The sequence below is a fragment of the Pleurodeles waltl genome, chromosome 2_2 (genome assembly GCF_031143425.1).
Source record: "Pleurodeles waltl isolate 20211129_DDA chromosome 2_2, aPleWal1.hap1.20221129, whole genome shotgun sequence".
Lineage (NCBI taxonomy): Eukaryota > Metazoa > Chordata > Amphibia > Caudata > Salamandridae > Pleurodeles > Pleurodeles waltl.
The window spans coordinates 851,453,553-851,481,349 of record NC_090439.1 but is presented as its reverse complement, the minus strand read 5'-3'; the positions used below and the strand labels follow the sequence as shown (position 1 = coordinate 851,481,349).

The following is a 27,797-nucleotide window of genomic DNA, read 5'->3' as shown; positions in this document are numbered from 1 at the left end:
TCCTTACTTACCTGTGTGGAGTACCTTGCATTTTATGTATTTACTTCAAATCTTGAATCTTGTGGTTCTAAAATAAATTAAGAAAATATATTTTTCTATATAAAAACTATTGGCCTGGATTTAAGTCTGAGTGTGTGTTCCTCATTTATTGGCTGTGTGTGTACAACAAATGCTTAACACTACCATCTGATAAGCCTACTGCTCGACCACACTACCACAAAATAGAGCATTAGAATTATCTAATTTTGCCACTATCAACCTCTAAGGGGAACGCTTGGACTCTGTGCACACTATCTCTCACTTTGACATAGTATATACAGAGCCAACTTCCTACAGGTGTGTTCTCCATGTCAGTTGGAAACTACTCTAAGAGGAGGATTCGGTATCCAACCTAGATGGTAGAATAATTCACAGCATGTGAATTCAGAAAAGATCACACTGCAAAATTTGCAGCTAAGTATCAATCAAAAAGTATCTATCATAATTTAATTGGTGCTGACTATACTTTGAGATGTACTCCATGCATTACCATGCAAGCACACCATAGAACATAAAATAACCTAAACTTTGAGAAAGTCATTTTAAATATGTGTTAATAACTATGCAGACAGTTGCCCTGCAAGCCTAGACTTGAGGTCTAATGACTACTCCGACTAGTGAAAGTTTGTAAATGCTTACCGTATCCACCCAAGCCATCGGGATTTCCATACATTCCACCGAAACTGCCAGTCATTCCCATGCTGCCGTAACCTGCTTGATTATTCATTCCATCTCTGAGCTATTAATATTTTTAGAGTTTTAAAAATGACCACATCAGAAAAGATTACATTAGTGCCCACCATATTCAAGATATCCATCAGTTATTTATTCATCCAAGCAAAATCTTCCAATTTATTAGGTTGGGTTGTGCACAGAGGAGCTTCTTATGGGTAGCTGCAGAGATACCAGTAGCTCAGAAGCTATTTGCTAGAGAAGCCTGCTTTAGATGATGAGGGTCCATCCAAATGACCTCCTTGTCTTTGCAGATTTGGGTTGATGGTTTCTAGCATCGATCTGCGGGGCAGTCAAATAATCCCAGACTTTGGAACATGATGTGCAAATGTGGATTGTTTGACGATGGCCGAGAAGAGCACCACCTGAGACACTGTTGCCCCCACCCCCAATCGGTCTGACAAGATATGGGGAGGATATATAAACCACCACGGCTTTGCAATGAATTGGTGAGTGAGATTGTTGGACACAGTGAATTGTCAACTGTCAATGTGGGGAGTGTCATGTCTACTTTTCAGAATGGTGGCCCTGTATGCCATGATAATGGCCACTCGTAGTCACCCGGAATCAAAAGGTTACCCTGTCCATAACGCAGTTAGGATATTTAACTTGTTTCGTTTTACTCTATTTACATTCTTCTGTTCTCACATTCTGAAAATCCATTCTTATGAAACAGTTATTTTCAATGATTATGATATTAACAAAAAAATAATAATAAAACGTTTCCAAACAAGCTTTGCCACAGAGTTTGTTCTTCTATTGCAGCATCATTCCAGTAATGGCATCTGTGGGACATATATTTAATAACAAAGCCTGGATATCCTCAATGGCTTCTCTGGTAAACTTTATATTGCTCAAAGAAATAAACTCTTCCAATCACGTCGTCTCGTATCCTCAAAGCCCCTTTCTGCAAAGGCTCGCGAGTGATATTGTAGTATTATTTCTGACAATTTACCTAATCTTATATTAAAATCTGGCTGTGATTGCACAAAATGTGACATCGTTATTAGTTACCACGTGCCACAAATTCCGAGAACCATTACATTGTTCATACTCAGCCAACACCCACGGCGAAAAACTCTGTATTTTTTCAAGTTCGCAATTTTTCAACTGCCCAACTTACAATATTCTAATTTATTTCAAAACGCCCTTTTTATTTGCTCATTCTACCATGTACTTTTTGATTGACTCCCCAGCCCCTGCTTACCTCAATTGCTTGTTCGATAGTCTCCGGCACCCCCAAAAACATTAACAGTATTCTACATATTCCCATAGGTTTATCTCCCCCCCCCCCACCCCTCTCAGAAAATGCGTGAAACGTCAACCTGTGCTTGAAAATACATCATTCCTCTTTGAAGAGCTGTTCGAAGATACACGAAAAGCTGCTTCAAGAGGTCATTCATTACATGTTTTTCCCAAACCTACATAAATACACCTCCCGTCTATTCTTTCTATTTACAGGATTTATAAAGCACGTGGCGAACCCTAAAATACGTATTCCGAGTCTCGAATATGAGTAAAGTTTATATTTAAAAAAAAAATAAGAAAAGTTACGTCTGCCCTTCATCTGCATAAATGCAGCTTCAAACAGCCCCCCTCGCGCAGCAGCTCCTTCATTGCTTAATACAGTCCACACAAACCCTTGACTGCATAAACTACTCTCGCAGAGCCCCGCACCTGCTGCATACAGCTCCCGTCCAGCATACACACATCTCCCCTGCATCTCTCTATCATAAGTACAGCCGGCCTCCGCTTTCCTTCGCCTACTTAAATACAGCTCCCGTCTGCACCACTTCCCTAAAAACCTCCCATCTCTGCTCCTCGCCTGTACAAGTGCATTCCTTCAGTCCATCACCCGTACAGGCCTCCTCTGCACAAATACACTTCTTCTTAAACCCTACTCGCATACATAAAGCGCCCATTGCTGGCATAAATACAGGCTTTATTCAACTCGCAGGCGCTCACATAGACCCCACCTACTACGGCTAGGCTGAAGACCAAAGGAAACCCTGGCAAGAAATGCTCAAACCAGCCCAATCCCCTTCCTCCTCGGTCTATCCATCCTGTCTCGCTCATTCCTGCACCTATCCACTTTCATCTCTCCACTCCCAAAAATAGTTCCTACTCTGCCTCCTGCAACTAAACGAGAAAATGGCAGAAGTGCCAGCGGCCTTAGGTCTTCATTAGCTAGCCTCCTACAGCTCTAGGCGCCACCAGTCCCCCGTTACACAGGGATAAAGCGCTCCATGCACAGACAGACAGCTCTGAGAAGTGCCATGCCTCACAGGTTAGATTTACGCATTTCAGTGCCGGTCCCAGCACCACCGCTCTGAAATGCAGTGTCACACATTTCCAATGCCTCTCTGCTTCGGCACTCATTTCTCGAGGCGCTTGATAGCGCACAGTAGGTTACATCCAGTGTGACCTCCGCTGCAATGACCTGAGGCAGTCAGGGAGCTGGGGTCAAAGGGAGGTGAGATGATTCCATCGATGTAGTCCCAGCTTGTTTTGATCATCATGAGCCACACACAGCAGGGCTGGTGTCAGGGCAGAGTAGCCGGGCGGGGGTGTGTGTGTGTGTGTGTGGAAAGGCGGGGGGGGGGGGGGGAAGTGATTATGGACACACAACATGAACACACAAACAAAAAAAACACCAAACGGACAAACAAAAAACATAAAATAACTTACCTGCCGCATCGACGTTCTTCTCCAGTGCAGCACAGGCTCCCAGACTTCCCTATGGCCAACCCACACTGCTCTCATGCTGCTGGCAGCATGAGAGCAGCATCAGGATTGGCTTGAGCACCCTGGCTTTGCACTCCCAGAGAGACTGGGAGCCTGTGCCTGCTGTCTCGAATCCGGCAACGCAGCTCGGGTTGACGATAGCTCAGTGAGCATGTCGGTTTGGCCCTCCTGAGATGGCGGCCAGACACACTGATAGCAGGGCACACCCCCTGTGGTGGCCCCACCCTCAAGACTCTGCCCACCCCTTAGAACTTGAAAAATAAAACTATAATAAACCTGTTTTATTATGGTTTCATTTTTCAACTATTGGGGCTGCTAACTGGGGGGGGGGGGGGGTTGGCAAAGCTCTGCCATAGCAGAGTAGCCACCTCTAGCCACACACCTCCATCACACACCCCCATCAGCCCAGCAGAGATCCGCAAATCCAGGAGAGAGTAAACCTGTCACTAACAAAGACAGCCTGCCTGCTACTAAAGTAAGTATGTACCAACAGGTTTGGACTAGGTCATTAAATAGGCCCGGGCACCAAGAAGAAAGCAGCCCCCATTAGAGAATTACATAGCTTAAAAAGTGGCCCATGTTTGCAAACTGGGGCAGTTTTGAACTTGTAAAGACAAGTTTTACAAGTGTTTTGCAAGGTATGGAAGACTGCAAGGATTTAAGCTTGCTGCAGGCAATGTTTGTTTTGATCTCAGAGAAATTTACATTAAAATCTGGTCCAACGGACCATAAAATAAGCCCGCAAACAAACCACATAGTGACCTGTCAGACCAGCCCGTCAGACACTGCCTGATTGCTCCCTAGGTCAGGTCGACCATGGATAACCAGTAAGTTTACAGTTCAGTCTGTGAGAATCTGCCCAGCCCAGCACAGCACATCTAGAATAACTTCAGCTGTTACTTTTCCATTGTGATATTCCCTAAACTAAACTGAAGCAGAACTTTTCTTAAAATGAAAAGATAGTGGCATTGTAAATGACTGCCCACAGGATTGAATTGGGAACCAAAAAAGCCCTGGCAAATTGTCAGACCAACTTTCATACTGCACGTAGTGAGTGCAGTGCGCAAGCCTAATCAACGTAAGGGTGGTTTTCTCACGGCTCTCCCCCAAGAAATTTTGAAAAAAAATGCAAATGTGGTTTGTTGTAAAACACATTTTTGATTTTAAAACGTAGTCCAGTCATTGAAATAATTGGTAGAGATTGAAGACATGGATGCATGGCACAATGAATCGCATAAGTAAGGAGTTGGAGGATAAACTCCAAGAAAGAATGACAATGAATGAAGACTTTTAGCTACATGGAGCAAATTATCTCAATGGACTGACTAAAGATGGATGCTTTGGTTTTCATTTTAGATTCTACAGTAAATCATCACCCTCTCCGATCACTACGATCACCAATTATTTTGAAACACGCATGGCCCGGATTTATTTAACACAGTGCAGTTTTTAGTGCTTCAAATTATTAGACACAAAGCATTAATATTTGATCTAAAAAGGAAAAGAGAAACAGATAGCCACATAGTGGCCAAAATGTGAAACCAGGACACCTTGGATCAGTCCTAGCTTCAGTGTGACCACACTGTGTAATACTTTTTTTCCAGGTGTCTCTTTTTCCTTTATCATCACGAGTTCCTTGAAATACAGCAGTTCAGGGTGTACGCTGCTAAACTCAAAAGGCTATAATGTTACTCCATCCGTAGTAACAGGCAAAGCCACATACGAGAGCAAGAGAAAATTAACTTTCCTCTTGGTTCACTAAATAGCAGAGTTTTTGGAGCAGAGGCTCTTGAATGTTTCTATGTTCATGATTAGAATCACTTCTAACAGTTGTCACTCAATGATTTGGTACCATTTAATAGACAAATGAAATGTGTTGAAACTGTCACGTTATAACTAAACACACTGTTTAGAAGAGCTTGTGCTGTATTCTCTCAGCCAAGCAACAGCAGACTCCGCACTCCTCCCCCTGAAGCCCAGCGCAGGAGGCAGGAACCGACCAGACGCAAAAACAAATGCTTTTGAAGTGAGTGTGGTCTGATTGGACACACGTTAAAATCATGTACTTTTCATTATTGTTTGCCAAGTGCTGAAGCACTACACAGAAGAGACGCAGCAGGCGCGGTGCCCGGTAACAAAACGGGCCTGCATCAGCAGTAACCCAACCTCCCACCTGCCATCCACCGGGAAACACGCGATGCCGCCGGCCCAGGCCTGACTGCCCATCCTGTAAATGGGGGGCTCCTGAAATGCAGACCCCACTCGGGAGCTTTCACGGATTACCATCATTGACCCCATCAGCTCTGCGACGCACAACCGTCATTGTCACTCAGTGAAACGAATCTCGCTCATCAGAGTGAAATCCTCAGTCTGGCAGGTATTCAGCCTGGGCCCCTTTTCTGCTCCTGGAGAAGACATGGCTGAGAAGTATTGTGTGAGGCTGAGAAGTATTGTGTAAGGCTGAGAAGTATTGTGTAAGGCTGAGAAGAATTGTGTAAGGCTGGTGCGCTGCTAACACCAACTTTCGGCTGCTTCGGTGAAAAGCTCAGTGTGAAAGTCCTGCACAGACTGCGGATACCCCATCTCTGCTGCCTCAACTAACACTCCAGGGTGCAGGCTGCCTTGGGGTTGAGGCTGCTCTGCTTCACTTTCTCAGATGCAGGGACAGAATTTAGTATCAAACTGTGTCTGTCTCACCAGAAGGATGCAGACCATTGAGAACTTGGGAGCCAGAATCCCTCCCAACCTTCCACTGTGCACTCACACCACACTTGAAGGAAATCCACTGGCCCCCCATTCACAAGGAGCACAACTCGAACTCCTCACCCATCCTTTCAAGGCACTACATAACACTAGCCCAATCTACCACAACAATCTCATCTGCTTTCACTAACTTCCAGACACCTCTGCTCGTCCGGACTCCGACTTGCACAAATCCCATGCATACAAAAAAAAAAAAAAAAAACTGATCTAGCAGTCAAGCCTTTTCCTACATCGCTCCTAAAAACCTTCCTCTACAGGTAAGAGCCTCACTTCTTGAAATCCGCAAGAAGCTTAACACCTGGCTTTTCGAGTGGTCACGCTAGGTCTTGGGTGTATCTAATCTCACAACTACTTAGTGCCAGGATACTCTGCCGGGTGATATGCTCTAAAAATCTGCATAACAACTGTCTACCCCTTAAGTGAAGGCCCCGACCGCAGGGGCGCTCCTTAGCGTCAGAGGATGGCCGGTTATGTCTGGCCTGTACAAAGCTCTCTGCCGCACTGTGTAACCCAAGTGCCCAAGCATGAAAGGTCAGAAAGGCTTTACACGCAGGTGTGGCAATTACAAGGCCTTTTCGAGAGCCTCTCATGATTGACATTCTGAGACTTAGCTCTTTATATGGACTAGATTGACTGGTTTTATTTGCAAGAAAGTGTCACTCCAAGTGTCACATATTTCGCAAAGAATTGTCACGCATACACGCAATGAAACAGAGAAAGTGTAACACATGAGCAGTCTGGAAACTTGTCAGCAATGGATAAATACTGCCCACCTCGCCGTGCGGTGCAGACAACAATTCAATTAAATTGTGCTCCAGCACAAAGCGCAGCCACCTTTGCGCACTGACAGTCTGCAGGACATCACACCCTTTAAAGGGCGGGTCGGCCCAGGAGCTGCTGCGCGGTGGGGCTGACCCGGGGAAGGCACGTGTAGGCCTCACTCACTCCCAGGCACTCGTCCACACAGTGTCTGGCTTCTGTCCCTGCTTCGGCGTGTCTCTGGCGTGACTCTGGCGTGACCCTGACCTCGCCGGGCGAGGGCGAAGCCTGCAAGGTTACACAGGGCGCGACGGCTTCACAAACATCTCCAATTAAGAAGTGGGCGTCTTTCTCCTAAGTGTGTGCGTGTAGGGTGGGGGTCGAGTTAGTCAGTTGTAACCTGTTCCAGCAATTAAAGGGCTAGCAATGTTAAGCATATGAAAATTCACACAACTTCTTAATTACCTTAAAAAAATAAAAAAAAAAACGAAATTGCGAGAATTACCAGAAGTACCCAGATTGTAGTCTCCGACATAAACTGATTGGCCACTCGCGCCTCAGTTACTTTCAACACGTGCGTTTTCTTGTGGCCTGCACATCTCTGTATAATAGAGCGAGCACTGTGATTGATGTCGGTCAGTAACGTTCTTCGTGCACATCTGCCAAGTACTTGTGTGTGAAGTGTGACATATAAAGGCGGCCTTGGCGCATTAGCCATCAGCGCTTTGCATTCTGGGTCTTGTAGTTTCGCTTTCGCAAAAACACGTAACGCTGAATATAAAAGCAGGATGCGAACTGCTGACTAAAAAGCAGGATTGTTGAAATAGTCATGACACTGAGCCACTAAGCTGGTAAAGCGAAGCGTTAAAGAACACAGAACAAAAGTGTGGACTAACTCTCTCCCCGGGCACAGTGGGCCCAATCTCATTATTGTAATTATAATGAAGGCAGCTGGCACCTACCTTCCTGCCGGCCAGGTCCACCACCTTCCACAGCAGCAGGGTCACCTCTTTCTCATCGGACCCCAGACTGCTGCCGCTGGCGCCCGCCGTGCCACACAAGAGCACCACCAGGTAGTCAGGACAGGTCGTCGTCATGATGAGGGAAGCGTCAAAGTCTCCGAAACTCGAAACAAATCAGTGTAAGAATCGCCGCATCCGTCTCGGCGCGCAGACCTGGGCACAGACAGGTACCTGGCCTCCAGCAGACGTGCCAGTCTGTCCTCGCCCAGCATACAGGCACACCTGCACACAAGCCAGGGCGGCGGCAGGCTCGAACTTTTTTGCTGAGTGTGTGGTATCTAATGTTTAAAAAGCTGCACCCCTGGAAGCCCGGTGGTAATGGCTGGTGACTTGTCTAAGGATCCCGTAACTGCCCAAACCCACCTCTCCAAGCCCAGCCCATCCCACGTGGTACTGCAGGTAGCAGAATACCTGGTCTGGGAACTTCGGCATCTTTCGGCTATTTCCGCCTGCAGGATGCTATACGTACCGGTGAAAGTGGCTTCCACCTACGAACCCGTGCCGGAAACGGCCGAGAATACGCGAACAAAAAGAGTAGAGTAAAGCACAGGCGGATTTGGAAGCCGCGTGGTGTCTTCTTCTGTCAGCTCGCGTTGAGCACGCCTCCTCCTCCTGCGAAGATCTCTTGCACCATTCCTGTTGTACCTGCCCAGCCAGAAAGATGCCGCACCCTCTTCTGATTCATCTAGAGGCTACTTCCTTATGGATTTAGTGAAATGTTTTATCTTTTGACGGATGTGAGGCAAGCTGGCGCCGTCTATCCACCTAACTACCAACTTCACATATTTTAGCAGGAAACCTAACCTTTCTCAGCTCATATCAGCTGGCTTTTTGTACTCTCCTACAAAAATGGGTTGTTGTTGTTTATGCCCAGTTAGTCTTGGCCCTGGATATACCTCACTAAAAAAATTGTTATCCAGAAATTTTCATTTTTGGTTTGTGTTTTTGTATCATTAGATAAGTAATTTAGCTTGGGTAGACATTACTAAACCGGGCAGATTTTTTTTTTTTTTCTGGACGACATTTTTAAAAGTGGCAGATGTGTTGCAAAGATGATGTATTATATCAGAAATAGGGAGACCAATATACTTCATTTTGGTATCAAAACATAGGTTTTCGGGGTCAAGTAGTGTTATAGAGACAGAAAATAACTCCCCAGAGCAATCCTTCCACCATTTTTCAAAATGGCTGCTCTTTAATGAAGTGTTTTAGCCATCACATTGGTAATTTATTTTAATATTGTTTTTGCTGTCGTCGGCAGGCCAAAGCCAGCGGTGCGGGACAGGACGGTGCTTCGTGATCCTCACGAGCGTTGGCCACAGGCCACAGTGCAGGCAGGATGCCTGGTGACAACACAGGAGTCGATGGTGCTGGCGTCGGTGGACCGGGGCTGCGGTGCAGGACTGAACTGTTGGTTTTGTTGATCACGATGCCGTGATAGCCCCAGGTGGAGTTATCGACTTTAAGGAAACTGCATTTTTGAGTAAATCTTGCAGAATTCATATTTTTATTACTGTATGTTGGATTTTTATCATATTTGGTCTTGTTTTATATAGATAAAAATTGGCTATTTTTCTAAAACTGGTGTGGTGTTTTCACCTATTACTGTGTATTATGTGCAAATGCGTTACACATTGCTTCTGAGATAAGCCTGACTGCTCGTGCCAAGCTACAAAGGGGGTGAGCAGGGGTTATCTGAGCGGGTATCTCATTTGTCCTGACTAGAGTGAGGGTCCCTACTTGGACAGGGTGCAAACCGACTGCCAACTAGAGACCCCATTTCTAACAGTAAACATGAGTGAAACAGGTGGTAGCAGAGGAACATTACCTTCTGATTGACAGAGGTTTCTAACTACAAAATCTGAAGACTCCAACAAACAAAAATGTTTCATGCCAAAATAATCCGAAAGAAATGCTAACATCAACTGCAGCTGGACAGAAGAAAGTTGGAGATGCTGCAGAAATACGGCAAGATAACATTCACAAAAGATTGAAACTGATAGGTGAAGAGGATCAAATATTTTATCATTGTAACAACAAGCGCCTCAATTCAGATACAATGGAAAAATCCTGGAAAAAATTGTCAAAATATAGCAGAAACCAGTGAATCACAACAAGAATCTGAGTCTCCTGAGAAAGTGACAACAACCAAACCCAATGCCCATCCACTTAATAGATGGATGGCTATCCCTCTTCCATCTCTAACAACTAATGAGAAAGCAGAGGATCTTCAATGTGTTATCTGTGGTTTAGCCAGAACACTGGCCAAAGAGATTGATGAAAGAATAAAGTACAGAGTATATGAGTCTCAAAGGGCAAACATGTTTTTATCTGCAGCTAGTTTCTTCCAAGATGAAGTTTTCAGCTCTGTAGCAGATCTAAACAGCGAAGTGAATGTATCTGCAGCTGATTTATATGCCCCTCCCGAACTGCAATCGTGCATACATTAGAAAATAGGAATGCACAATGAGCTCCCAGCAGCATTTTGGCCTCAGGTGCTCAGTTAAGTTTGCACTCTTTGGAAAAGCAAATAAGTTTTAATGCCACTCTTGAGCCCTGGCTACAGGTTCACACTCAGTGAGATCAGAGAAATAATGGCCAACACTAATGAAACTGTACTGATCTATAATGAAACTAAGATTTTTACCTTGTGAGAATGTACAATGACAGAATCCATTTTTGTCAGTCTAACAAAAAGAGGGAGCCACTTCTGGTGTTCTCAATTAATTTGACTCCTGGAGTTCTTGCTGCCAAAATAGGATCACAGGATGCAGTAAAGCCAGCAGGAACCATTTTAAGAAACGTCCTGAAAGATTTAGATTTTGGATTTAATGAGAAATTTGTGATGCCACAGAGCTCTGCAAATCAAGGGAATCCATAAGAATGCCTGATGGTGTCTTAACCAATTTTCTACGATGAAGGTGTTTTCCGTATTGTAGCTGACATTTTTATGAGCAGTCCAGTAGAATTTGATGATCTTTAACCAATGATGGGTGTTTTCCATGTGACAAAAGTTGTGTTGCACTGTGCAGGAATTTATCTCAGAGGATGTGGCCTAGACGAAGCACTTATTGCGGTTGAAATCTTTGGAAGCAAAACAGTAGTCAGTATTGAGTGGAACTCATTATGTTTGTTCGTTACAAGGCATGCTCATCACATCTGAAGCTATAGAAACATTGTGTTGGAGTGCTTTCTGGAACAAGAATGACACATTAGATTTTGCATACCTTATCCCAAGTGAACAAGGCAAAGGGTACTCTTCATTCAAAAGACATAATGCAAAGCCAGGCAGTGTTCAATACACTCAGTCCAAACTCAGAAAACCTGAAAACCAAGTTCATAGAGGTGGTCAAAGAATGTGAAGAAAAAAATCTGAACTTTGCAAGTACTGGGGAAATGTTTTACACATGATAGCTCTAGTGAAAACTTTGTAATGCTGATTGGGAAGGTAATTGGGAGCTGCATATGAAGACTGTGGAGTCACTGATTACGGTGTTTCGTGAATTTGATTGCATAAACTACCTGAGATATGGGTCCTGGTATTTGGAAAGAGTGAAGAAGCCAGAGGTAGAAAAAACATACCTCTACAGAAAATTAATCCAAATATATTTTGTGATGAAAGGCAGAGAGGGAAGGTCCAATGCTGTGGCTCCATATATGAAACTGGAACAGACGATTTAGTGATCACAGAAAAGCTCCAAAGGAATTGTTGGTCAGACACATAACAGTGAATATGTTGCTCAACGGCAGCTAGTTTACTATGAAGTCCTTTCTATTTGCAATGTTTTCAGAGAAATTACAAATTCAAAATGAATGGACCATTGTAAAACTATTCCTCACCACAAACTTGTGTGAAAGAGAGGAGACATTTTAATGAACATGTTGTCAGCCTTCTTCATTTCATGCAGCAGCAGGGAACCCCTTTGAAATGACTGGGTATGTGCAACTACTCAACTTCGTGACCAAACAATACGTGGATAACGATATAAAGACACGTCTACTAGATGTCCTGGAACATGGATCGAAACTGTACGCAGGATTGAAGCAGGAGAGATTTGTATTGAAAGAGAAAACAACTGTTTGACATAATCACTAGAGCTAAACTTCCAAGGTTTAATTGCCATTGTAAGAGTTTCGTCCAACTAGCCACTACAAAACGGGTTACAAAAAAACAACTTTCGCAAGCACATACAGAGATTAATGTAGCAAATAGCAAAAGAAAGGGGTGAATTTATCAAGGACATTCTGTTGCATGATCTTCTTCCAACAAACACATTTTTTGATGGAGATGCTGCAGTCAAACCAGTGAAGCTCAAACTTGTACAAAAGCACGAAAAAAGCCTTTCACCTGAAGAATTTCAAATCGAAAAGGTGTCCTCATTGAAAACTGCTGTTGTTGTGGGCTATATGTCACAATCAGCTGCAGCTGCCACAAATCTCAAGGGGAGGTGTAGGTGGGGGAGGGGAGGGAATGGGGATGTGTGTGAAAAAATTAAAAATATAAATAAAATTAAAACCTCACCTTTCTGACGCCGGGCACCTCATTCTTATTGCCTCTTAATGGTGCTGGTGTCCCAGCAGTCCCTGGGACACCAGCACAGACTCCCCATGCAATCCTGGTGCTGCTCTCATGCGATTGGTCTGTGTGGCTTGGTCCGCTACTCAGACACTGCATGGGAGTCTGTGCAGTTTCTCCAATCTGGCTGTGTAACACAGCCTGATTGGAGAAACCTAAGTGTGCATGTGTGTTTGGCCAGCCTAAGAGGACCGGCGAAACACACATGCACACTTAAGTGCACTCCACTCTCCCTCTCCCCTTCCATGACCCAGCCCGCCACTCCTTGCATGTGCTGCTAGCTGAGCCAGCAGATGAAAAATAAAACAATAGCAAACTATTGTTTTATTTTTCAGCTGCTGGCTTAGCCAGGGGGCCGACGCTCCTTCGCCATTGAGAAGGAGCCGCCCCTGGTCACAATTGCGAATGGTCAAGATTTCATCCATGCAAAACTTCAGAGAGGTCATCCAGACTTTGTCTTTGACAGTTATCTTGAACTATCTGTCAAAGACTGTGAGAGAATCAGATGAATGTCTACAAGTAGAACAATTGACCTTGCCTGCATCAACATTTCGACACCTATACCTGTGCAATTTGAGAAATTCTGGTCATCAACATCGAACAAGATGAACTTGGAGATATTAACTCACCAAAACATTGCTGATGCTTCAGTGAACACTGAATTTCCAATTATTGGAAGTGGAATGGTTGTCAATGAGGAGTTGGTGCCTGTAGGGATACATTTGAAAGGTACGGGTCATATTGTTCAAGAACTTAACAGCAAATTGGGGAAAGCTGACCTTCGTGTTGTTCCACATGATGGGTGGGCTGTTTGAAATGGTTCCAATCGAGTCATTGTACTGTCAAATGACACGGATGTTATTACAGTGCTACTTAAATTTGTTGCAATGTTCATAAATCAAAGATTGTCAGAGTTATAGATACATTATGGAACAGGCGAGAAAAGACGCTTAATCCCGCTTCATATTCTGTACAAGAAACCTGACCCAGAGATGCCCAGTGTTCTTATCAAGTCACATATTCTTACAGGTGATGACACTATGAGCAAAAGTGGAACAAAGCTTGGAGCTCTAACTGCTGAACTTGTGAAGTTTCTAAAAAGGATTTGTTGACACAGAAGAAGAATGTGACTTTAAAGACGTAGAAAAATACTGTGTGCATGTGTGGAAAACAAGTTCCAATTTTCACACATTTGAAGATCTTCGGTAAAGTGAGTTCAAGATATCAGTCCCACTAAGCGACCTTCCACCAACATCATATTCTGTGCGTGGACACCTTAAAAGAGCGTTCTACTTGATCATAAGATGTGTAAATGTTTTGGATCATGCATATGTATAGAAAGATCCATGTGAATTTGGTTGGGAAGATATTGATGGGTTGCTAAAACCTATGACATTTCTAAAGCCTCTACCCACAGAACTTACATGAACATGTACTTACAAAACCTGTGCTACAAAAAGATGTCCCTGTCGATATGCTCTTCTCAAATGTTCAACATTCTGCAAATGTACTACAAGCGATTGCCGAAATAAATAAATAAAACAAACTATAAAAATGTGTCTAAAACAGACAGGAGTGCTAAACATTATATTTTTTCATATTTAGAACATAAACATTGTTTAATGTATGCATAAAAGGATTAAAAACATTATTATTTGTTTCATTTCTATATATGTCTCTACTTCCTCTATTATAGCTGTCATTTTGGAAAATGGTGGAAGGGTTGCCCTGAGGAGTTATTTTCTGTCTCTATAAGACTACTTGACCCCCTAAACCTATGTTTCAACACCAAAATGAAGTATAAAGTTCTCATGAATCCTAAAATATTACATTATCACTGCAACACATCTGCCATTTTTTTAAAATATTGTCCAGAAATTTTTTGCCTGGATCAGCAATGTCTACCCAAGCTACATTAATTCTCTAATGATCCAAAAACAGAAACCAAAAATGGAAATCTGTGGACAACAGTTTTTTTATGGAGGTATATCAGCGGGCCGGGATTCAGTGCTGAAATTGGAAAACATTACTCAGGAAATCTAAAAATGTGGGTCAATGTGTGGCAAAGTGAAGGGGACGGAGTAACCAGGGGCAGAGGCTCAAAAGCAGAGTATGTCAATCAGCTTATATATGTATTAAAAAAAAACTTGCTGCAAAGACATTGGCAAAAAGGACTAACGAGACTGCAAATTTGTTCTAGCTTACATTATTGGTTACAAAGAGGCTGCATTTTAAAATATCTGACAGGTTTGAGACACCTGCTGCAGAGATTTCTTTGTGCCCTGCAATTATGAGGGGTTTATAATAGCAGAAACGAAGATCCGGTGGTTAATGCAGTTCTTGGAGAGTCCTGTGTTTTGCATAGTTTCCAAGTTTCCCAGGTCCATGCGTGATGTGCTGCTCCAGTCAAGGTTTTTTTCTTTGAATTCTGGGACTTGTAGTCACATTTTTAAATGACATAAACAATATTACAAGTTCCAGAATCCAAAGAAAAAAACTTGGAGTGGAGCAGAACATCACATGTGTACCTTGGAAACTTGGCAGGGCTGTTTTTGTCCAATAGCAGTTTTGACTCAGAAAGTAGCATAGAGGATTAACGTGCCTCCTGCAAAGTACGTGGTGTAACATTCATATCACAAATTTGTATTTTATGTAGATAGATAAGTGGGCTACTGCTTTTGACACTGAGATCATTTTGTTACTTGCAGTTCATAAGTTACAGTCCTCTTAATATAGCACAGTGCTCTATTTACCTGGGTCAAGGAGCTGCATATGAACTCCAAGTCATAGTAGTATTCTCACCACCAACCCCGCAGTTTATAAAATTTCCAGGGGCATCCCCTGCTGCAGTAAGTTGCCTTTTTTGGCGGCTATATATCAGTCCAGCCCCCTTTGCCATTCTTGTTTCGTGAGTAGGTCTTTGGCACCCAAGTGTCTGGCCTCATCTCTCTTGGCCACCACCAAGGCAAGGGAGCAAAATAGAAGCTGAAAGCATGGCAGGCCAACTTCGCTTGGGATCCCCAGTAAGATAAACCTCAGGTCAGTGGACAGTGGAGTCCCAATGATGCTTGAGAGTTCGGTAATAATGGCATCTCAGTACTGTCTTATGGGAGGGCACTCCCAGAGTGTGTGTATAAATGTTACAATTGCCGCACAGCAGCATAAGCAGTATGGTGTTGGTGCCCAACCCATTTTGTGTAATTTGTAGCGGTCCTAGTATACCCTATGTAGTATTTTGCATTGTATCAGCTTGAGCCTCGACTTGATGGCTACTTCTCGCGGGTGCATCAAAGCAGCCTCCCACTGTATGTCCTCTATGCCACCAAGATCTCAATGCCATTTGTCCCTTAAAGGGCCTTGGGAGTCTGGCATGTTGTTATTGATTGTGCGGTATATGGCGGAGACCGCCCACCGCCCCAGTTCCTCCATGAGGACACTACCTTCCAGGGTAGCATAGTCCGGTACATCTCCCCCTTGTATTCCCTCCGCCTGCCAGGCATGTTTCAGGCGAGTGTATTAAAGAAACTTTGTGTGATAAAGGTGGCATTCTGACTGCATGGATGTAAATTACATTAATTCACCCCGCTGCAGGATATCAGCGAGCTTGAGGATATCTATGGCATCCCACTGCTCAAAAACAGTGAATTCAGTAATCTGTCAAAGCCAGCTGCCTTCCCAGAGGGGTTTCTCTCTAGTGACTTTGTGGTGCCACCAGTAGCTTTCACCGTTTTATGCCAGGCCTCCAAAGCTGCATTATTAGCTGGCAGGAGGAATGGGTACCCTTAAGCCCATACCGGTAGTGTATATATGAGCTGGGTGAGAATTGGGCCCTTTTCAGGCGATATGTGGGGTGGTCTTGGGATGGGTGAATCCATTCATTAATGGCAATTAGGTGGGATGCCCAGCAATATCCTTCAGCGTCTGGGAGGGCCAGGCCCCCATTTTATGGGTTACATTGAAGTGCTCTTAGGGATATTCTCGGGTGCCGCCGCATAGTAGGGTCCAAGGGACCTTGTTTAGTCTGACAAAATAGGTGGTATATGTTTTGGAGCACATATAGGAATTTTGGAAGTGTGATCATTTTAACCATGGCTGACCTACCCATCAGTGTCAAGGGTAGGGTTCTTCACCTGTCCGTGTCATCTTTGAAGTCTTGGAGGACTCGCCTGGCCTTATGGCACATACATAGCTCAGGCAAGATAGTGATAAATATCCCTAGGTATCTAAACCATTCTGTCACCACCCTCAGTCCCAGTGTAAGTGTGGGTGGGTCTGTCAGGTCTGTCGGGCATATAGCCATGTCTTGTCCCAGTTTATGGTATATCCTGAGAATGTGCCTGTGGTAGGGGGTCGGCGGTACTGAGGGTCGGAGACGTACGTAGGGTGTAAAAGTAAGGGTTTATTAAATAGTGAATATCTAGCAGTGAATGATGATGGTCCGCTCAGTTAATTTCCTCTTCTTCTCTTGTCTCTCTCCTGCGTTCCCCAGGTCTTCTGATGGTGGCAGTTCTTGGGACCTCCCAGGGGGACCGGAAACACAAAATACAGCAGGAAACGTCTTTTGGTATTTCTGGGGTTGTTTATGTGCAGTCATGCCGGGGGGGGGGAATTTGTGGAAGAAAGGGGTAGGTGTGGTTAAAGATAGCCCAGTAGTGAGGTTGTGCAGGGCAGGGAACAAACTAGTGATAAACACTTCCTTGCTAGTGCTGGCCCATAGAGTTTTCTTTCTGTATGTATTTTCCCCTCTGGGTCTGCTTTCAGACATGCCCTTTTTCCTCCCACCCCTCCTTTCCTTCTCCTCCTCCCCCTCGCGTTTTAGATCTCATACAGTTTTTACCCTGTCCTTGTAACAAGGACCGTACCTTAGTAAGCCACGACCCTCTGGGGTCGTGGCGGCAAGTGCTCGTCTCGGGGGTTCAACTTCCCCCTCCTTTGCGTCTCTCCAGGGCTTGCCGGTCTTCCCTCTCTGTTCGTGGCGTCTCTCTCACCTCTTCCTTCTTCGGCGTCTTGAAGGAGGATTCCTCTCCCCCTCTTCCCGAGTCCGTCGTCCCTATCAACGCGGGGCTCCAGAAATCGGCCTCGCGCGCGTCAGGCGGTGTCCCCATGTTGCCATGGGAACGCGTGAGTCCATCCAGTGTGGCGTGCGCCAGGCCACTGCAGCTGTAGGCGTGGTCGAGGAGACCCGTCTACACTCCCCATCCCATGATCGGGACTGGTAGAGGACCGAAGAGTTGGGAAGCCGAGATAGATAGTAAGCAGGGCCCTGTTGGGAGCCAGGAATGTGGCGGACCTGAAAGGTAAAAAGTTGGAGCTCCAGAAACCATTGTAACACCCTGGAATTCGTGTCTTTATGGGAGGCCAACCAGGTCAATGGGGCATGATCAGTATAAAGGAAGAAAGGACGTCCCAGGAGATAATACCTCAAACTTTCCACGGCCCACTTAATCGCCAGGCATTCCTTCTCAATAGCGGGGTAGTGACATTCTCTAGGAAGTAGTTTCCTGCTTATAAAGACAACGGGATGCTCATATTGCTCACTATCGGGTTGTGTGAGAACCGCCCCTAAACTAACGTTGGAGGCGTACGTGTACAAGTGGAAGGACTTGGAAAAGTCTGGACATTTAAGGACAGGTTTGGTTGTGAGGGACCGTTTCAAATGCTCAAAGCTGAGTAACTGTGCCTTGTTGAATAAGGGTAGTTTAGAGGGATACTGTTTTTTTAAGAGGTCGGTGAGAGGGGAGGCAATCGTAGAGTACTGGGGAATGAACCTCCGGTAGTATCCCACTAAACCTAAGAATGACCATAGTTCCTTCTTTGTTGTGGGCACTGGTACCGTCATAATGGCCTCAACTTTATCTTTTTGTGGTCGTAGAGTCCCGTTACCAATAAGGTAACCGAGATAAGCGATTTGGGTATTCCCTAAAATACATTTTTTTGGGTTGGTGGTAAGGCCAGCATTTTCTAAGGTGTGGAACACAGTTTCTAGATGGTGAAGGTGTTCAGACCAAGAGTCACTAAAAATCACAATATCATCCAGGTAAGCTGCTGCATACGTTTGGAACGGTTTTAAAAGCCAATCCATTAGGCGTTGGAAGGTGGCGGGTGCCCCGTGGAGCCCGAAGGGAAGGACAGTAAACTGGTACAGACCTGACTGGGTTGCAAAGGCTGTTTTTTCCTTGTCTGTTGCGGCAAGGGGAATTTGCCAGTAGCCCTTCGTTAAGTCTAGGGTCGACATGTAGCGGCCCTCCCTAATTTCTCTAATACATCGTCTACTCGAGGAATAGGGTATGTATCAAAGAGGGACAAGTCATTTAACTTACGTAAATCAATACAAAAACAGACCGACCCATCTGGTTTAGGAACCAAAACCACCGGGGAGCACCACGGGCTTGTGGAGGGTTCGATAACCTTTAAGGCTAGCATTTTCTTTACTTCTTCTTCAATAAGGTGTTTTCGGGCTTCTGGAATTCTGTAGGGTCGTAGGCGGACGGTTTTGCCTTCTGGGGTTCTGATACAGTGTTGGATTAATGTGGTTCTCCCTGGTTTCCCAGAGAACAATAGGGAATGTGTTGTAACAGGGCGTCTAGTTGGTTTTTCTCGAACTCAGTAAGGGACTCATTTATACATGGTCTTTCCCATAGTTCTTCGGTCTCGTGGGGGTATAGATCCATCTCTTCCCCAGGGGTTGGGGTAATTAAGAAGCCGGAAGCAGAAACATTATTGTCATCTTCCGTTGCTTCCCAATTTTTTTGTAAATTGACATGGTATATCTGTGTCCTTTTTGGGTGTTGATTAAGTTCAATAAGATATGTGACAGGGGAAACTGCTTTTATTACTCTGTAGGGTCCTTGCCATTTAGCTAATAATTTGTTATCGGAAGTAGGTCGCATTATCAGGACCTGATCATTCGGATCAATCAATCAATCAATCAATCAATCACATTTATAAAGCGCGCTACTCACCCATAAGGGTCTCAAGGCGCTGGGGGGGAGGGGGCCAGGTCTTGAGCTGCCTTCTGAAGGGGAGGTGTTCGGGTATGGCGCGAAGGTGACTGGGCAGGGAGTTCCAGGTCTTCGCTGCCAGAAAAGAGAAGGATTTTCCTCCGGCGGTGGTTTTGCGGATGCGGGGAACGGCTGCCAAGGCCTGACCGGTGGAGCGCAGAGTGCGCGGAGGGGTGTAGAAGGAGACGCGGGAGTTGATGAGTTTGGGTCCGAGGTTGTAGAGGGCTTTGTGTGCGTGGGTGAGGAGTCTGAAGGTGATCCTCTTGTTGACCGGGAGCCAGTGGAGTTTTCTCAGGTGTCCGGAGATGTGGTGGTGGCGAGGTATGTCCAGGATGAGTCGTGCTGCGGCGTTCTGGATCCGTTGAAGTTTCCTCTGCAGCTTGGTGGTGATGCCGGCGTACAGAGTGTTCCCGTAGTCCAGGCGGCTGGTGACGAGGGCGTGGGTGACGGTCTTCCTGGTGTCGATGGGGATCCAGCGGAAGATCTTGCGGAGCATGCGGAGGGTGTTGAAGCACGCTGAGGTCACCGAGTTGACCTGTCTGGTCATCGAGAGGGAGGAGTCCAGGATGAAGCCGAGGTTGCGTGCGTGGTTGGTCGGTTGGGGAGTGCTGCCTAGGGCGGGGGGCCACCAGGAGTCGTCCCATGCGGAGGGGGTAGGGCCGAGGATGAGGACCTCCGTTTTATCTGTGTTCAGTTTCAGTCGGCTGTCTGTCATCCATGTCGCTACTTCCTTCATGCCGTCGTGCAGTCTGGTCCTTGCTGATGTGGGGTTGTTGGTGAGGGATAAGATGAGCTGGGTGTCGTCGGCGTAGGATATGATGTCGAGTCCGTGTTTGCGTGCGATGTTTGCCAGGGGGGTCATGTAGACGTTGAATAGGGTGGGGCTGAGGGAGGATCCTTGGGGTACGCGGCAGATGATCTCCGTGGCTGCGGATCTGAAGGGGGGGAGGCGGACTCTCTGGGTCCTTCCGGAGAGGAAGGAGATGACCCATTCCAGGGCCTTGCCTCTGATGCCGGCGCTGCAGAGGCGGTCTATCAGGGTGCGGTGGCAGACCGTGTCGAAGGCTGCAGAGAGATCCAGGAGAATGAGGGCCACGGTTTCACCCTTGTCGGTCAGGGCTCGGATGTCGTCCGTGGCTGCGATGAGGGCGGTTTCGGTGCTGTGGTTGGCCCTGAATCCGAACTGAGTGGAGTCGAGGGAGTCGGAGGTTTCCAGGGCGGCGGTGAGTTGAGCGTTGACGATTTTCTCAATCACTTTGGCGGGGAACGGTAGGAGGGAGATAGGCCGGAAGTTTTTGAGTTCGGTGGGGTCTGCTGTAGGTTTCTTTAAGAGGGCGTTGAGTTCTGCGTGTTTCCAGCTTTCAGGGAAGGTAGCAGTGGTGAGGGAGGCGTTGATGACGTCTCGGAGGTGGGGTGCGATGATGTTGTCGGCCTTGTTGTAAATGTGGTGAGGACAGGGGTCGGAGGGTGATCCCGAGTGGATCGAGTTCATGACGCGGGTGGTTTCCTCGGTGGTGGTAGGGTTCCAGGCGAGGATGGTGGAGATGTCGTTTGCGGCTTCCGGGGGCGGGTTCATGTTGGTGGTCGTGAAGCTGTTGTAGATGTCGGCAATCTTACGGTGGAAGAAGGTCGCGAGGGAGTCGCAGAGGTCCTGTGAGGGAGGGATGGGGTTGGTTTCTGCGTCCGGGTTGGAGAGCTCTTTGACGATGCCAAATAGTTCCTTGCTGTTGTGGGCGTTGTTGTCAAGTCTGTTCTGGTAGGCTGTTTTTCGTGCGGTGCGGAGGCGTTGGTGGTGTTGGCGGGTGGTGTCCTTGAGAGCTGTCAGGTTTTCCTCTGTTGGGTTGAGGCGCCATGTCTTCTCGCGGAGGCGGCATTCTTTCTTGGAGTTTTTGAGTTCGGTGGTGAACCAGGAGTTTTTCTTGTGGTTGTTGGTGTTGGTTTGGGTCTTCAGAGGGGCCAGGAGGTTGGCGCAGTCGGAGATCCAGTTGGTGAGGTTGTTGGCGGCCTCGTTGGGGTTGCTGGTGCTGGTGGGTTGGTTCAGGGAGAGCATTGCTGCGAGTTGTTCTGTGGTGATTCGGTTCCAGTATCTTTTTGGTGGTTGCCGGGTGTGGTGATGCACGGTGGTTTTCTTGAAGCTGAAGTGGACGCAGCTGTGGTCCGACCATGTGAGTTCGGTGGTGTGGCTGAAGGTGATGTGTTTGCTTGAGGAGAAGATGGGGTCGAGCGTGTGTCCGGCGTAGTGGGTGGGGGTGTTGACCAGTTGTTTCAGTCCCAGGTTGGCGAGGTTGTCTAGAACGGCGGTGGTGTTGTTGTCGGTGTGGTTCTCCAGGTGAAAGTTGAGGTCTCCTAGGAGGATGTAGTCGGTGGATGAGAGTGCGTGGGGGTTGACGAAGTCTGCGATGTCTTCGCTGAACTTGGTGCGGGGTCCTGGTGGTCTGTACATGAGGGTGCCTCTTAGGGTTGTCTTGGGGTCGATGTGGATCGCGAAGTGGAGGTGTTCGGCGTCGGGAAGTGAGTTGTCGGTGTGGGTCGTGATGCTGATGGAGCTTTTGTGTGCGATGGCGATGCCTCCTCCGGTGCGGTTGAAGCGGTCTCTCCGGATGATTTTGTAGCCGTCGGGGATGGCTATGGCGATGTCGGGTGCCGAGGAGGGGTTCATCCAGGTCTCAGTGAGGAAGGCGATGTCTGGGTTCGTTGAGTTGATGAGGTTCCACAGTTCGATGGCGTGCCTGTGGACGGAGCGGGTGTTGACCAGGATGCATTCGAGGTTGCTTCCGGGGGCGTCGTTCTTGGTGGTGGCGGTGTGGGTCCGTAGGCAGGTGAAGCGGCAGTTGCTGCAGGTGAAGGGTCCGTGGGTACGTTTGGGGGTGGCGCGGTAGCAGCCCGGCGCGCGGCCGGGGTTGAGGTTGGCGAGGGTGGCGGAGTCATAGGTCAAGCGGGGGGTGCGGGGGCCAGGGGTTCGGGCACTAGGCGCGGTCCAGGCGCAGACGGGCGCAGACGGGCTTGCCTTAGGCGCGCCTTCGGCACGCCAGCGGCGCGCCCGCTGCGCGCGGCCGCCATTTAAGGGGTAGGTGGGGAGGCGGGGTCAGCTGGGAGGCGGGAGGTGGGCGGGCAGGGGAGCTGGAAGCGGCAAAAAAGAGCGGCAAAAAAGAGCGGCAAAAAACGGCGGGAAAAGCGCGGTAGGAGCGGCGGGAAAAGCGGCAAGACGGCGAAAAGGGAGCAAGAGCCTACTAAAATCTACTAAAAAGGAGGGGCTGAGAGGGGAGGACGGCGCACGGCACTCGGGGGCACACGCACGGGATACAAGGAGAGAAAAGGGGAATTTCAGTCACTCGGGGGCACACGCATGGGATACAAGGAGAGAAAAGGGATTTCAGTCAGCACTAGCACAAGCTCAAGCACTCGGGGTACACGGGCAAGAAGGGGGGAGCACACTCACAGGAGAGGAAGGCAGTCAGGGACTGGAGGCGCTGCGTGAGCAGGGGAGCGACCTACCCGAGGGTCAGTGGTCGCTACCTCTGCCTCGCAGCGGCCGCCATTTAAGGGGTAGGTGGGGAGGCGGGGTCAGCTGGGAGGCGGGAGGTGGGCGGGCAGGGGAGCTGGAAGCGGCAAAAAAGAGCGGCAAAAAAGAGCGGCAAAAAACGGCGGGAAAAGCGCGGTAGGAGCGGCGGGAAAAGCGGCAAGACGGCGAAAAGGGAGCAAGAGCCTACTAAAATCTACTAAAAAGGAGGGGCTGAGAGGGGAGGACGGCGCACGGCACTCGGGGGCACACGCACGGGATACAAGGAGAGAAAAGGGGAATTTCAGTCACTCGGGGGCACACGCATGGGATACAAGGAGAGAAAAGGGATTTCAGTCAGCACCAGCACAAGCTCAAGCACTCGGGGTACACGGGCAAGAAGGGGGGAGCACACTCACAGGAGAGGAAGGCAGTCAGGGACTGGAGGCGCTGCGTGAGCAGGGGAGCGACCTACCCGAGGGTCAGTGGTCGCTACCTCTGCCTCGCAGCGGCCGCCATTTAAGGGGTAGGTGGGGAGGCGGGGTCAGCTGGGAGGCGGGAGGTGGGCGGGCAGGGGAGCTGGAAGCGGCAAAAAAGAGCGGCAAAAAACGGCGGGAAAAGCACGGTAGGAGCGGCGGGAAAAGCGGCAAGACGGCGAAAAGGGAGCAAGAGCCTACTAAAATCTACTAAAAAGGAGGGGCTGAAAGGGGAGGACGGCGCACGGCACTCGGGGGCACACGCACGGGATACAAGGAGAGAAAAGGGGAATTTCAGTCACTCGGGGGCACACGCATGGGATACAAGGAGAGAAAAGGGATTTCAGTCAGCACCAGCACAAGCTCAAGCACTCGGGGTACACGGGCAAGAAGGGGGGAGCACACTCACAGGAGAGGAAGGCAGTCAGGGACTGGAGGCGCTGCGTGAGCAGGGGAGCGACCTACCCGAGGGTCAGTGGTCGCTACCTCTGCCTCGCAGCGGCCGCCATTTAAGGGGTAGGTGGGGAGGCGGGGTCAGCTGGGAGGCGGGAGGTGGGCGGGCAGGGGAGCTGGAAGCGGCAAAAAAGAGCGGCAAAAAAGAGCGGCAAAAAACGGCGGGAAAAGCGCGGTAGGAGCGGCGGGAAAAGCGGCAAGACGGCGAAAAGGGAACAAGAGCCTACTAAAATCTACTAAAAAGGAGGGGCTGAGAGGGGAGGACGGCGCACGGCACTCGGGGGCACACGCACGGGATACAAGGAGAGAAAAGGGGAATTTCAGTCACTCGGGGGCACACGCATGGGATACAAGGAGAGAAAAGGGATTTCAGTCAGCACCAGCACAAGCTCAAGCACTCGGGGTACACGGGCAAGAAGGGGGGAGCACACTCACAGGAGAGGAAGGCAGTCCGGGACTGGAGGCGCTGCGTGAGCAGGGGAGCGACCTACCCGAGGGTCAGTGGTCGCTACCTCTGCCTCGCAGCGGCCGCCATTTAAGGGGTAGGTGGGGAGGCGGGGTCAGCTGGGAGGCGGGAGGTGGGCGGGCAGGGGAGCTGGAAGCGGCAAAAAAGAGCGGCAAAAAAGAGCGGCAAAAAACGGCGGGAAAAGCGCGGTAGGAGCGGCGGGAAAAGCGGCAAGACGGCGAAAAGGGAACAAGAGCCTACTAAAATCTACTAAAAAGGAGGGGCTGAGAGGGGAGGACGGCGCACGGCACTCGGGGGCACACGCACGGGATACAAGGAGAGAAAAGGGGAATTTCAGTCACTCGGGGGCACACGCATGGGATACAAGGAGAGAAAAGGGATTTCAGTCAGCACCAGCACAAGCTCAAGCACTCGGGGTACACGGGCAAGAAGGGGGGAGCACACTCACAGGAGAGGAAGGCAGTCAGGGACTGGAGGCGCTGCGTGAGCAGGGGAGCGACCTACCCGAGGGTCAGTGGTCGCTACCTCTGCCTCGCAGCGGCTGCCATTTAAGGGGTAGGTGGGGAGGCGGGGTCAGCTGGGAGGCGGGAGGTGGGCGGGCAGGGGAGCTGGAAGCGGCAAAAAAGAGCGGCAAAAAAGAGCGGCAAAAAAGAGCGGCAAAAAACGGCGGGAAAAGCGCGGTAGGAGCGGCGGGAAAAGCGGCAAGACGGCGAAAAGGGAACAAGAGCCTACTAAAATCTACTAAAAAGGAGGGGCTGAGAGGGGAGGACGGCGCACGGCACTCGGGGGCACACGCACGGGATACAAGGAGAGAAAAGGGGAATTTCAGTCACTCGGGGGCACACGCATGGGATACAAGGAGAGAAAAGGGATTTCAGTCAGCACCAGCACAAGCTCAAGCACTCGGGGTACACGGGCAAGAAGGGGGGAGCACACTCACAGGAGAGGAAGGCAGTCAGGGACTGAAGGCGCTGCGTGAGCAGGGGAGCGACCTACCCGAGGGTCAAAGAACCGTAACTTAGTCCCCTGATCGTAATAAGCTTTGTTTAGTCTGTGCTTTTTCAAGGTGTTTCCGGACATCCTCCCAGACCGTGTGTAGGTGATTTTTTAAGGTGTTGACATAGTCTAACAACGGTTTTTCCTCCTCATTCTCTTCTTCCCACCTTTCTGCTGCCATATCAAGCAAATTACGGGGCTGCCTCCCGAAAACTAACTCGAAAGGACTGTGACCGGTGGAGGACTGTTCATGAGTCCGGATGGCATAGAGAACCAGAGGGAGTTTCTAATCCCAGTCTTCCACTGTTTTCCTCAGCAGATTTTTAATAGTGCGATTATAGCGTTCTACTAGCCCATCAGTTTGAGGATGGTATACAGAGGTTTTTATCTGGGTGATCCCTAGTATTTTGCAAATTTGTTTCATGAGGAAGGACATGAAGGGAGTACCTTGGTCTGTCAGGATCTCCTGTGGAAACCTGACTCTGGAAAATAAGTTTATCATGGCTTGTGCCACTACCTTAGGGGTCATGCTGGATAAAGGGATTGCCTCAGGGTATCTAGTAGCATAATCTACCAAAACAAGTATGTAGGTGTGACCCTTGGAGGAGGGTAATAAGGGCCTTACCAGATCCATACGCACGCGACTGAAGGGGATCTCGATGATGGGCAAGGGCTGTAAAGGGGCCTTCCTCAGGGCTCCGGGTTCTATTAATTGGCATCTTGTGCACTGTGTACAATATTTTCTAATGTGAGCATATACCCCTGGCCAAAAGAATCTTCTTAACAAGTATTCCTCAGTCTTTTCTCGACCGTAATGTCCACGCCCGGTTGATTATGGGCCCAAAAGAGGACTTGTTGTCTATAGGGTTCTGGTACCTCTAGTTGTCTCTTTTCTCCTTGGGCGGATGAAGTGATTCTATACAACAGGTTCTTATGTACTAGAAAATAAGGACCCACCTCTTCTACGGGCTCCATTTTGGCGTTTTTCCACGCATGAGATAGAGTAGGGTCCTCATGTTGGCTAGCTCTAAAGAAGAGGGTCATTTTGTCGTTGTTGGCTATTATTTTCTCAGGCAATGATTCGGTCCTTGAAGTCTGGTACTTGTGCTTCTCCTGTCTTCTCTCCCTCCTCGACAGTTTAGTGCGCACTGGGGAACTCTCAATGGGACGGTTGGAAAAGGGTGCTTCCGCCCACCAATCAGAAGATGGTCCCTGATTTTTGACTTTTTCCAAAAGAGCATTGAAGTGGACGTAATCTGTACCAATGACACAGTCTTCAACTAATCTGTTCATAATTCCTACCGGGAGGAAATCATGAAATCCTCCCCATTCTATCCTAATCAAAGCTAGTGGATAATTCTCCTTGTCCCCATGAATGCAACAGATAGTAACCCACTGACTCGTGGTCGGTTCAGGGTGGTTTACAAGGTTGCTACGGACTACGGACTGGCTACAGCTCAAATCAATTAGGGCTTCTACTGCAGTTCAATTTATTCTGATGACCTGTTTGAACTGATGATGCCCTCTTCCAGTGCAGAGTACCCGGCCCCGGGTGACTCCTATTTCCATAGGTTCCACCCTGTCACCTTTTCTGGGACACACTCTTGCAATGTGTCCCCATTCCCCACAGCTAAAACATTGTGGCTGTTGTATGGGGTTTGTTTCTCCGGGTCTGGATGTTCCTGGTTCTTCCAGTGTTCGTCGAGGTGGATATTTAAAAACACCCACGGGAGGTTTGACACTATTTCGGGGTCCTAAGGCCTTAACGTCCGTGGATCTGTGATACGCACAGGCGAGGTCTATGGCCAATTCCGTGCCTATCTTGGGGTGTTGTCTTATCCAGTTCCTAGTACTGCCTGGGAGGGAATCTAGATATTGTTCAAGGATAACTGCTTTAATGACATCCTCTCGGTCGGTTCCTAATGGACCCAGCCATTTTAGACCCAAGTCTTTTACTCTAAAATAGAATGTGCGGGGGTCCTCACTCTGTCCCCATTTCACTTTTCGGAATTTCATCCTATAGTATTCAGTATTGTGACCCACTCTTTCCAAAATACTACTCTTAATGTCTTTGTAGGGTGTGGTGCCCCTTGGATTCGCTGCCTGGTATGCAGGTTGAAGGATACTTGTCAAGAGTGGGGCAACATATTGTCCTCAGCGTTCTTCCGGCCATTGGGCTGAGGAGGCCACCCGTTCAAAATTTGTGAAGAAGGAATCAGGGTCCTCTCCTTCTTGAAATTTTTGTAGGACTGAGCTCGGGACATTAGGGT

General features: G+C 48.1%; 1 protein-coding gene and 1 long non-coding RNA gene across 3 annotated transcripts in view; one reads left to right on the top strand and one right to left on the bottom strand.

The window, feature by feature from the left end:
- The window catches only part of ESRP1 (epithelial splicing regulatory protein 1), a 289,890-nt gene extending 281,450 nt beyond the window's left edge, over positions 1 to 8,440 (bottom strand). For both annotated transcript variants that reach the window (XM_069220486.1, XM_069220487.1), the window contains exon 1: positions 8,001 to 8,440. In XM_069220486.1, the coding sequence (XP_069076587.1) occupies positions 8,001 to 8,135 (135 nt within the window). In that variant the 5' untranslated portion in view covers positions 8,136 to 8,440. The remainder of the gene's footprint in view (positions 1 to 8,000) is intronic.
- The window catches only part of LOC138282677 (uncharacterized), a 113,107-nt gene continuing 86,337 nt past the window's right edge, over positions 1,028 to 27,797 (top strand). Inside the window, exons 1-2 of the long non-coding RNA XR_011200984.1 lie at positions 1,028 to 1,220; positions 17,126 to 17,200. This is a non-coding gene — a long non-coding RNA (uncharacterized lncRNA). The remainder of the gene's footprint in view (positions 1,221 to 17,125; positions 17,201 to 27,797) is intronic.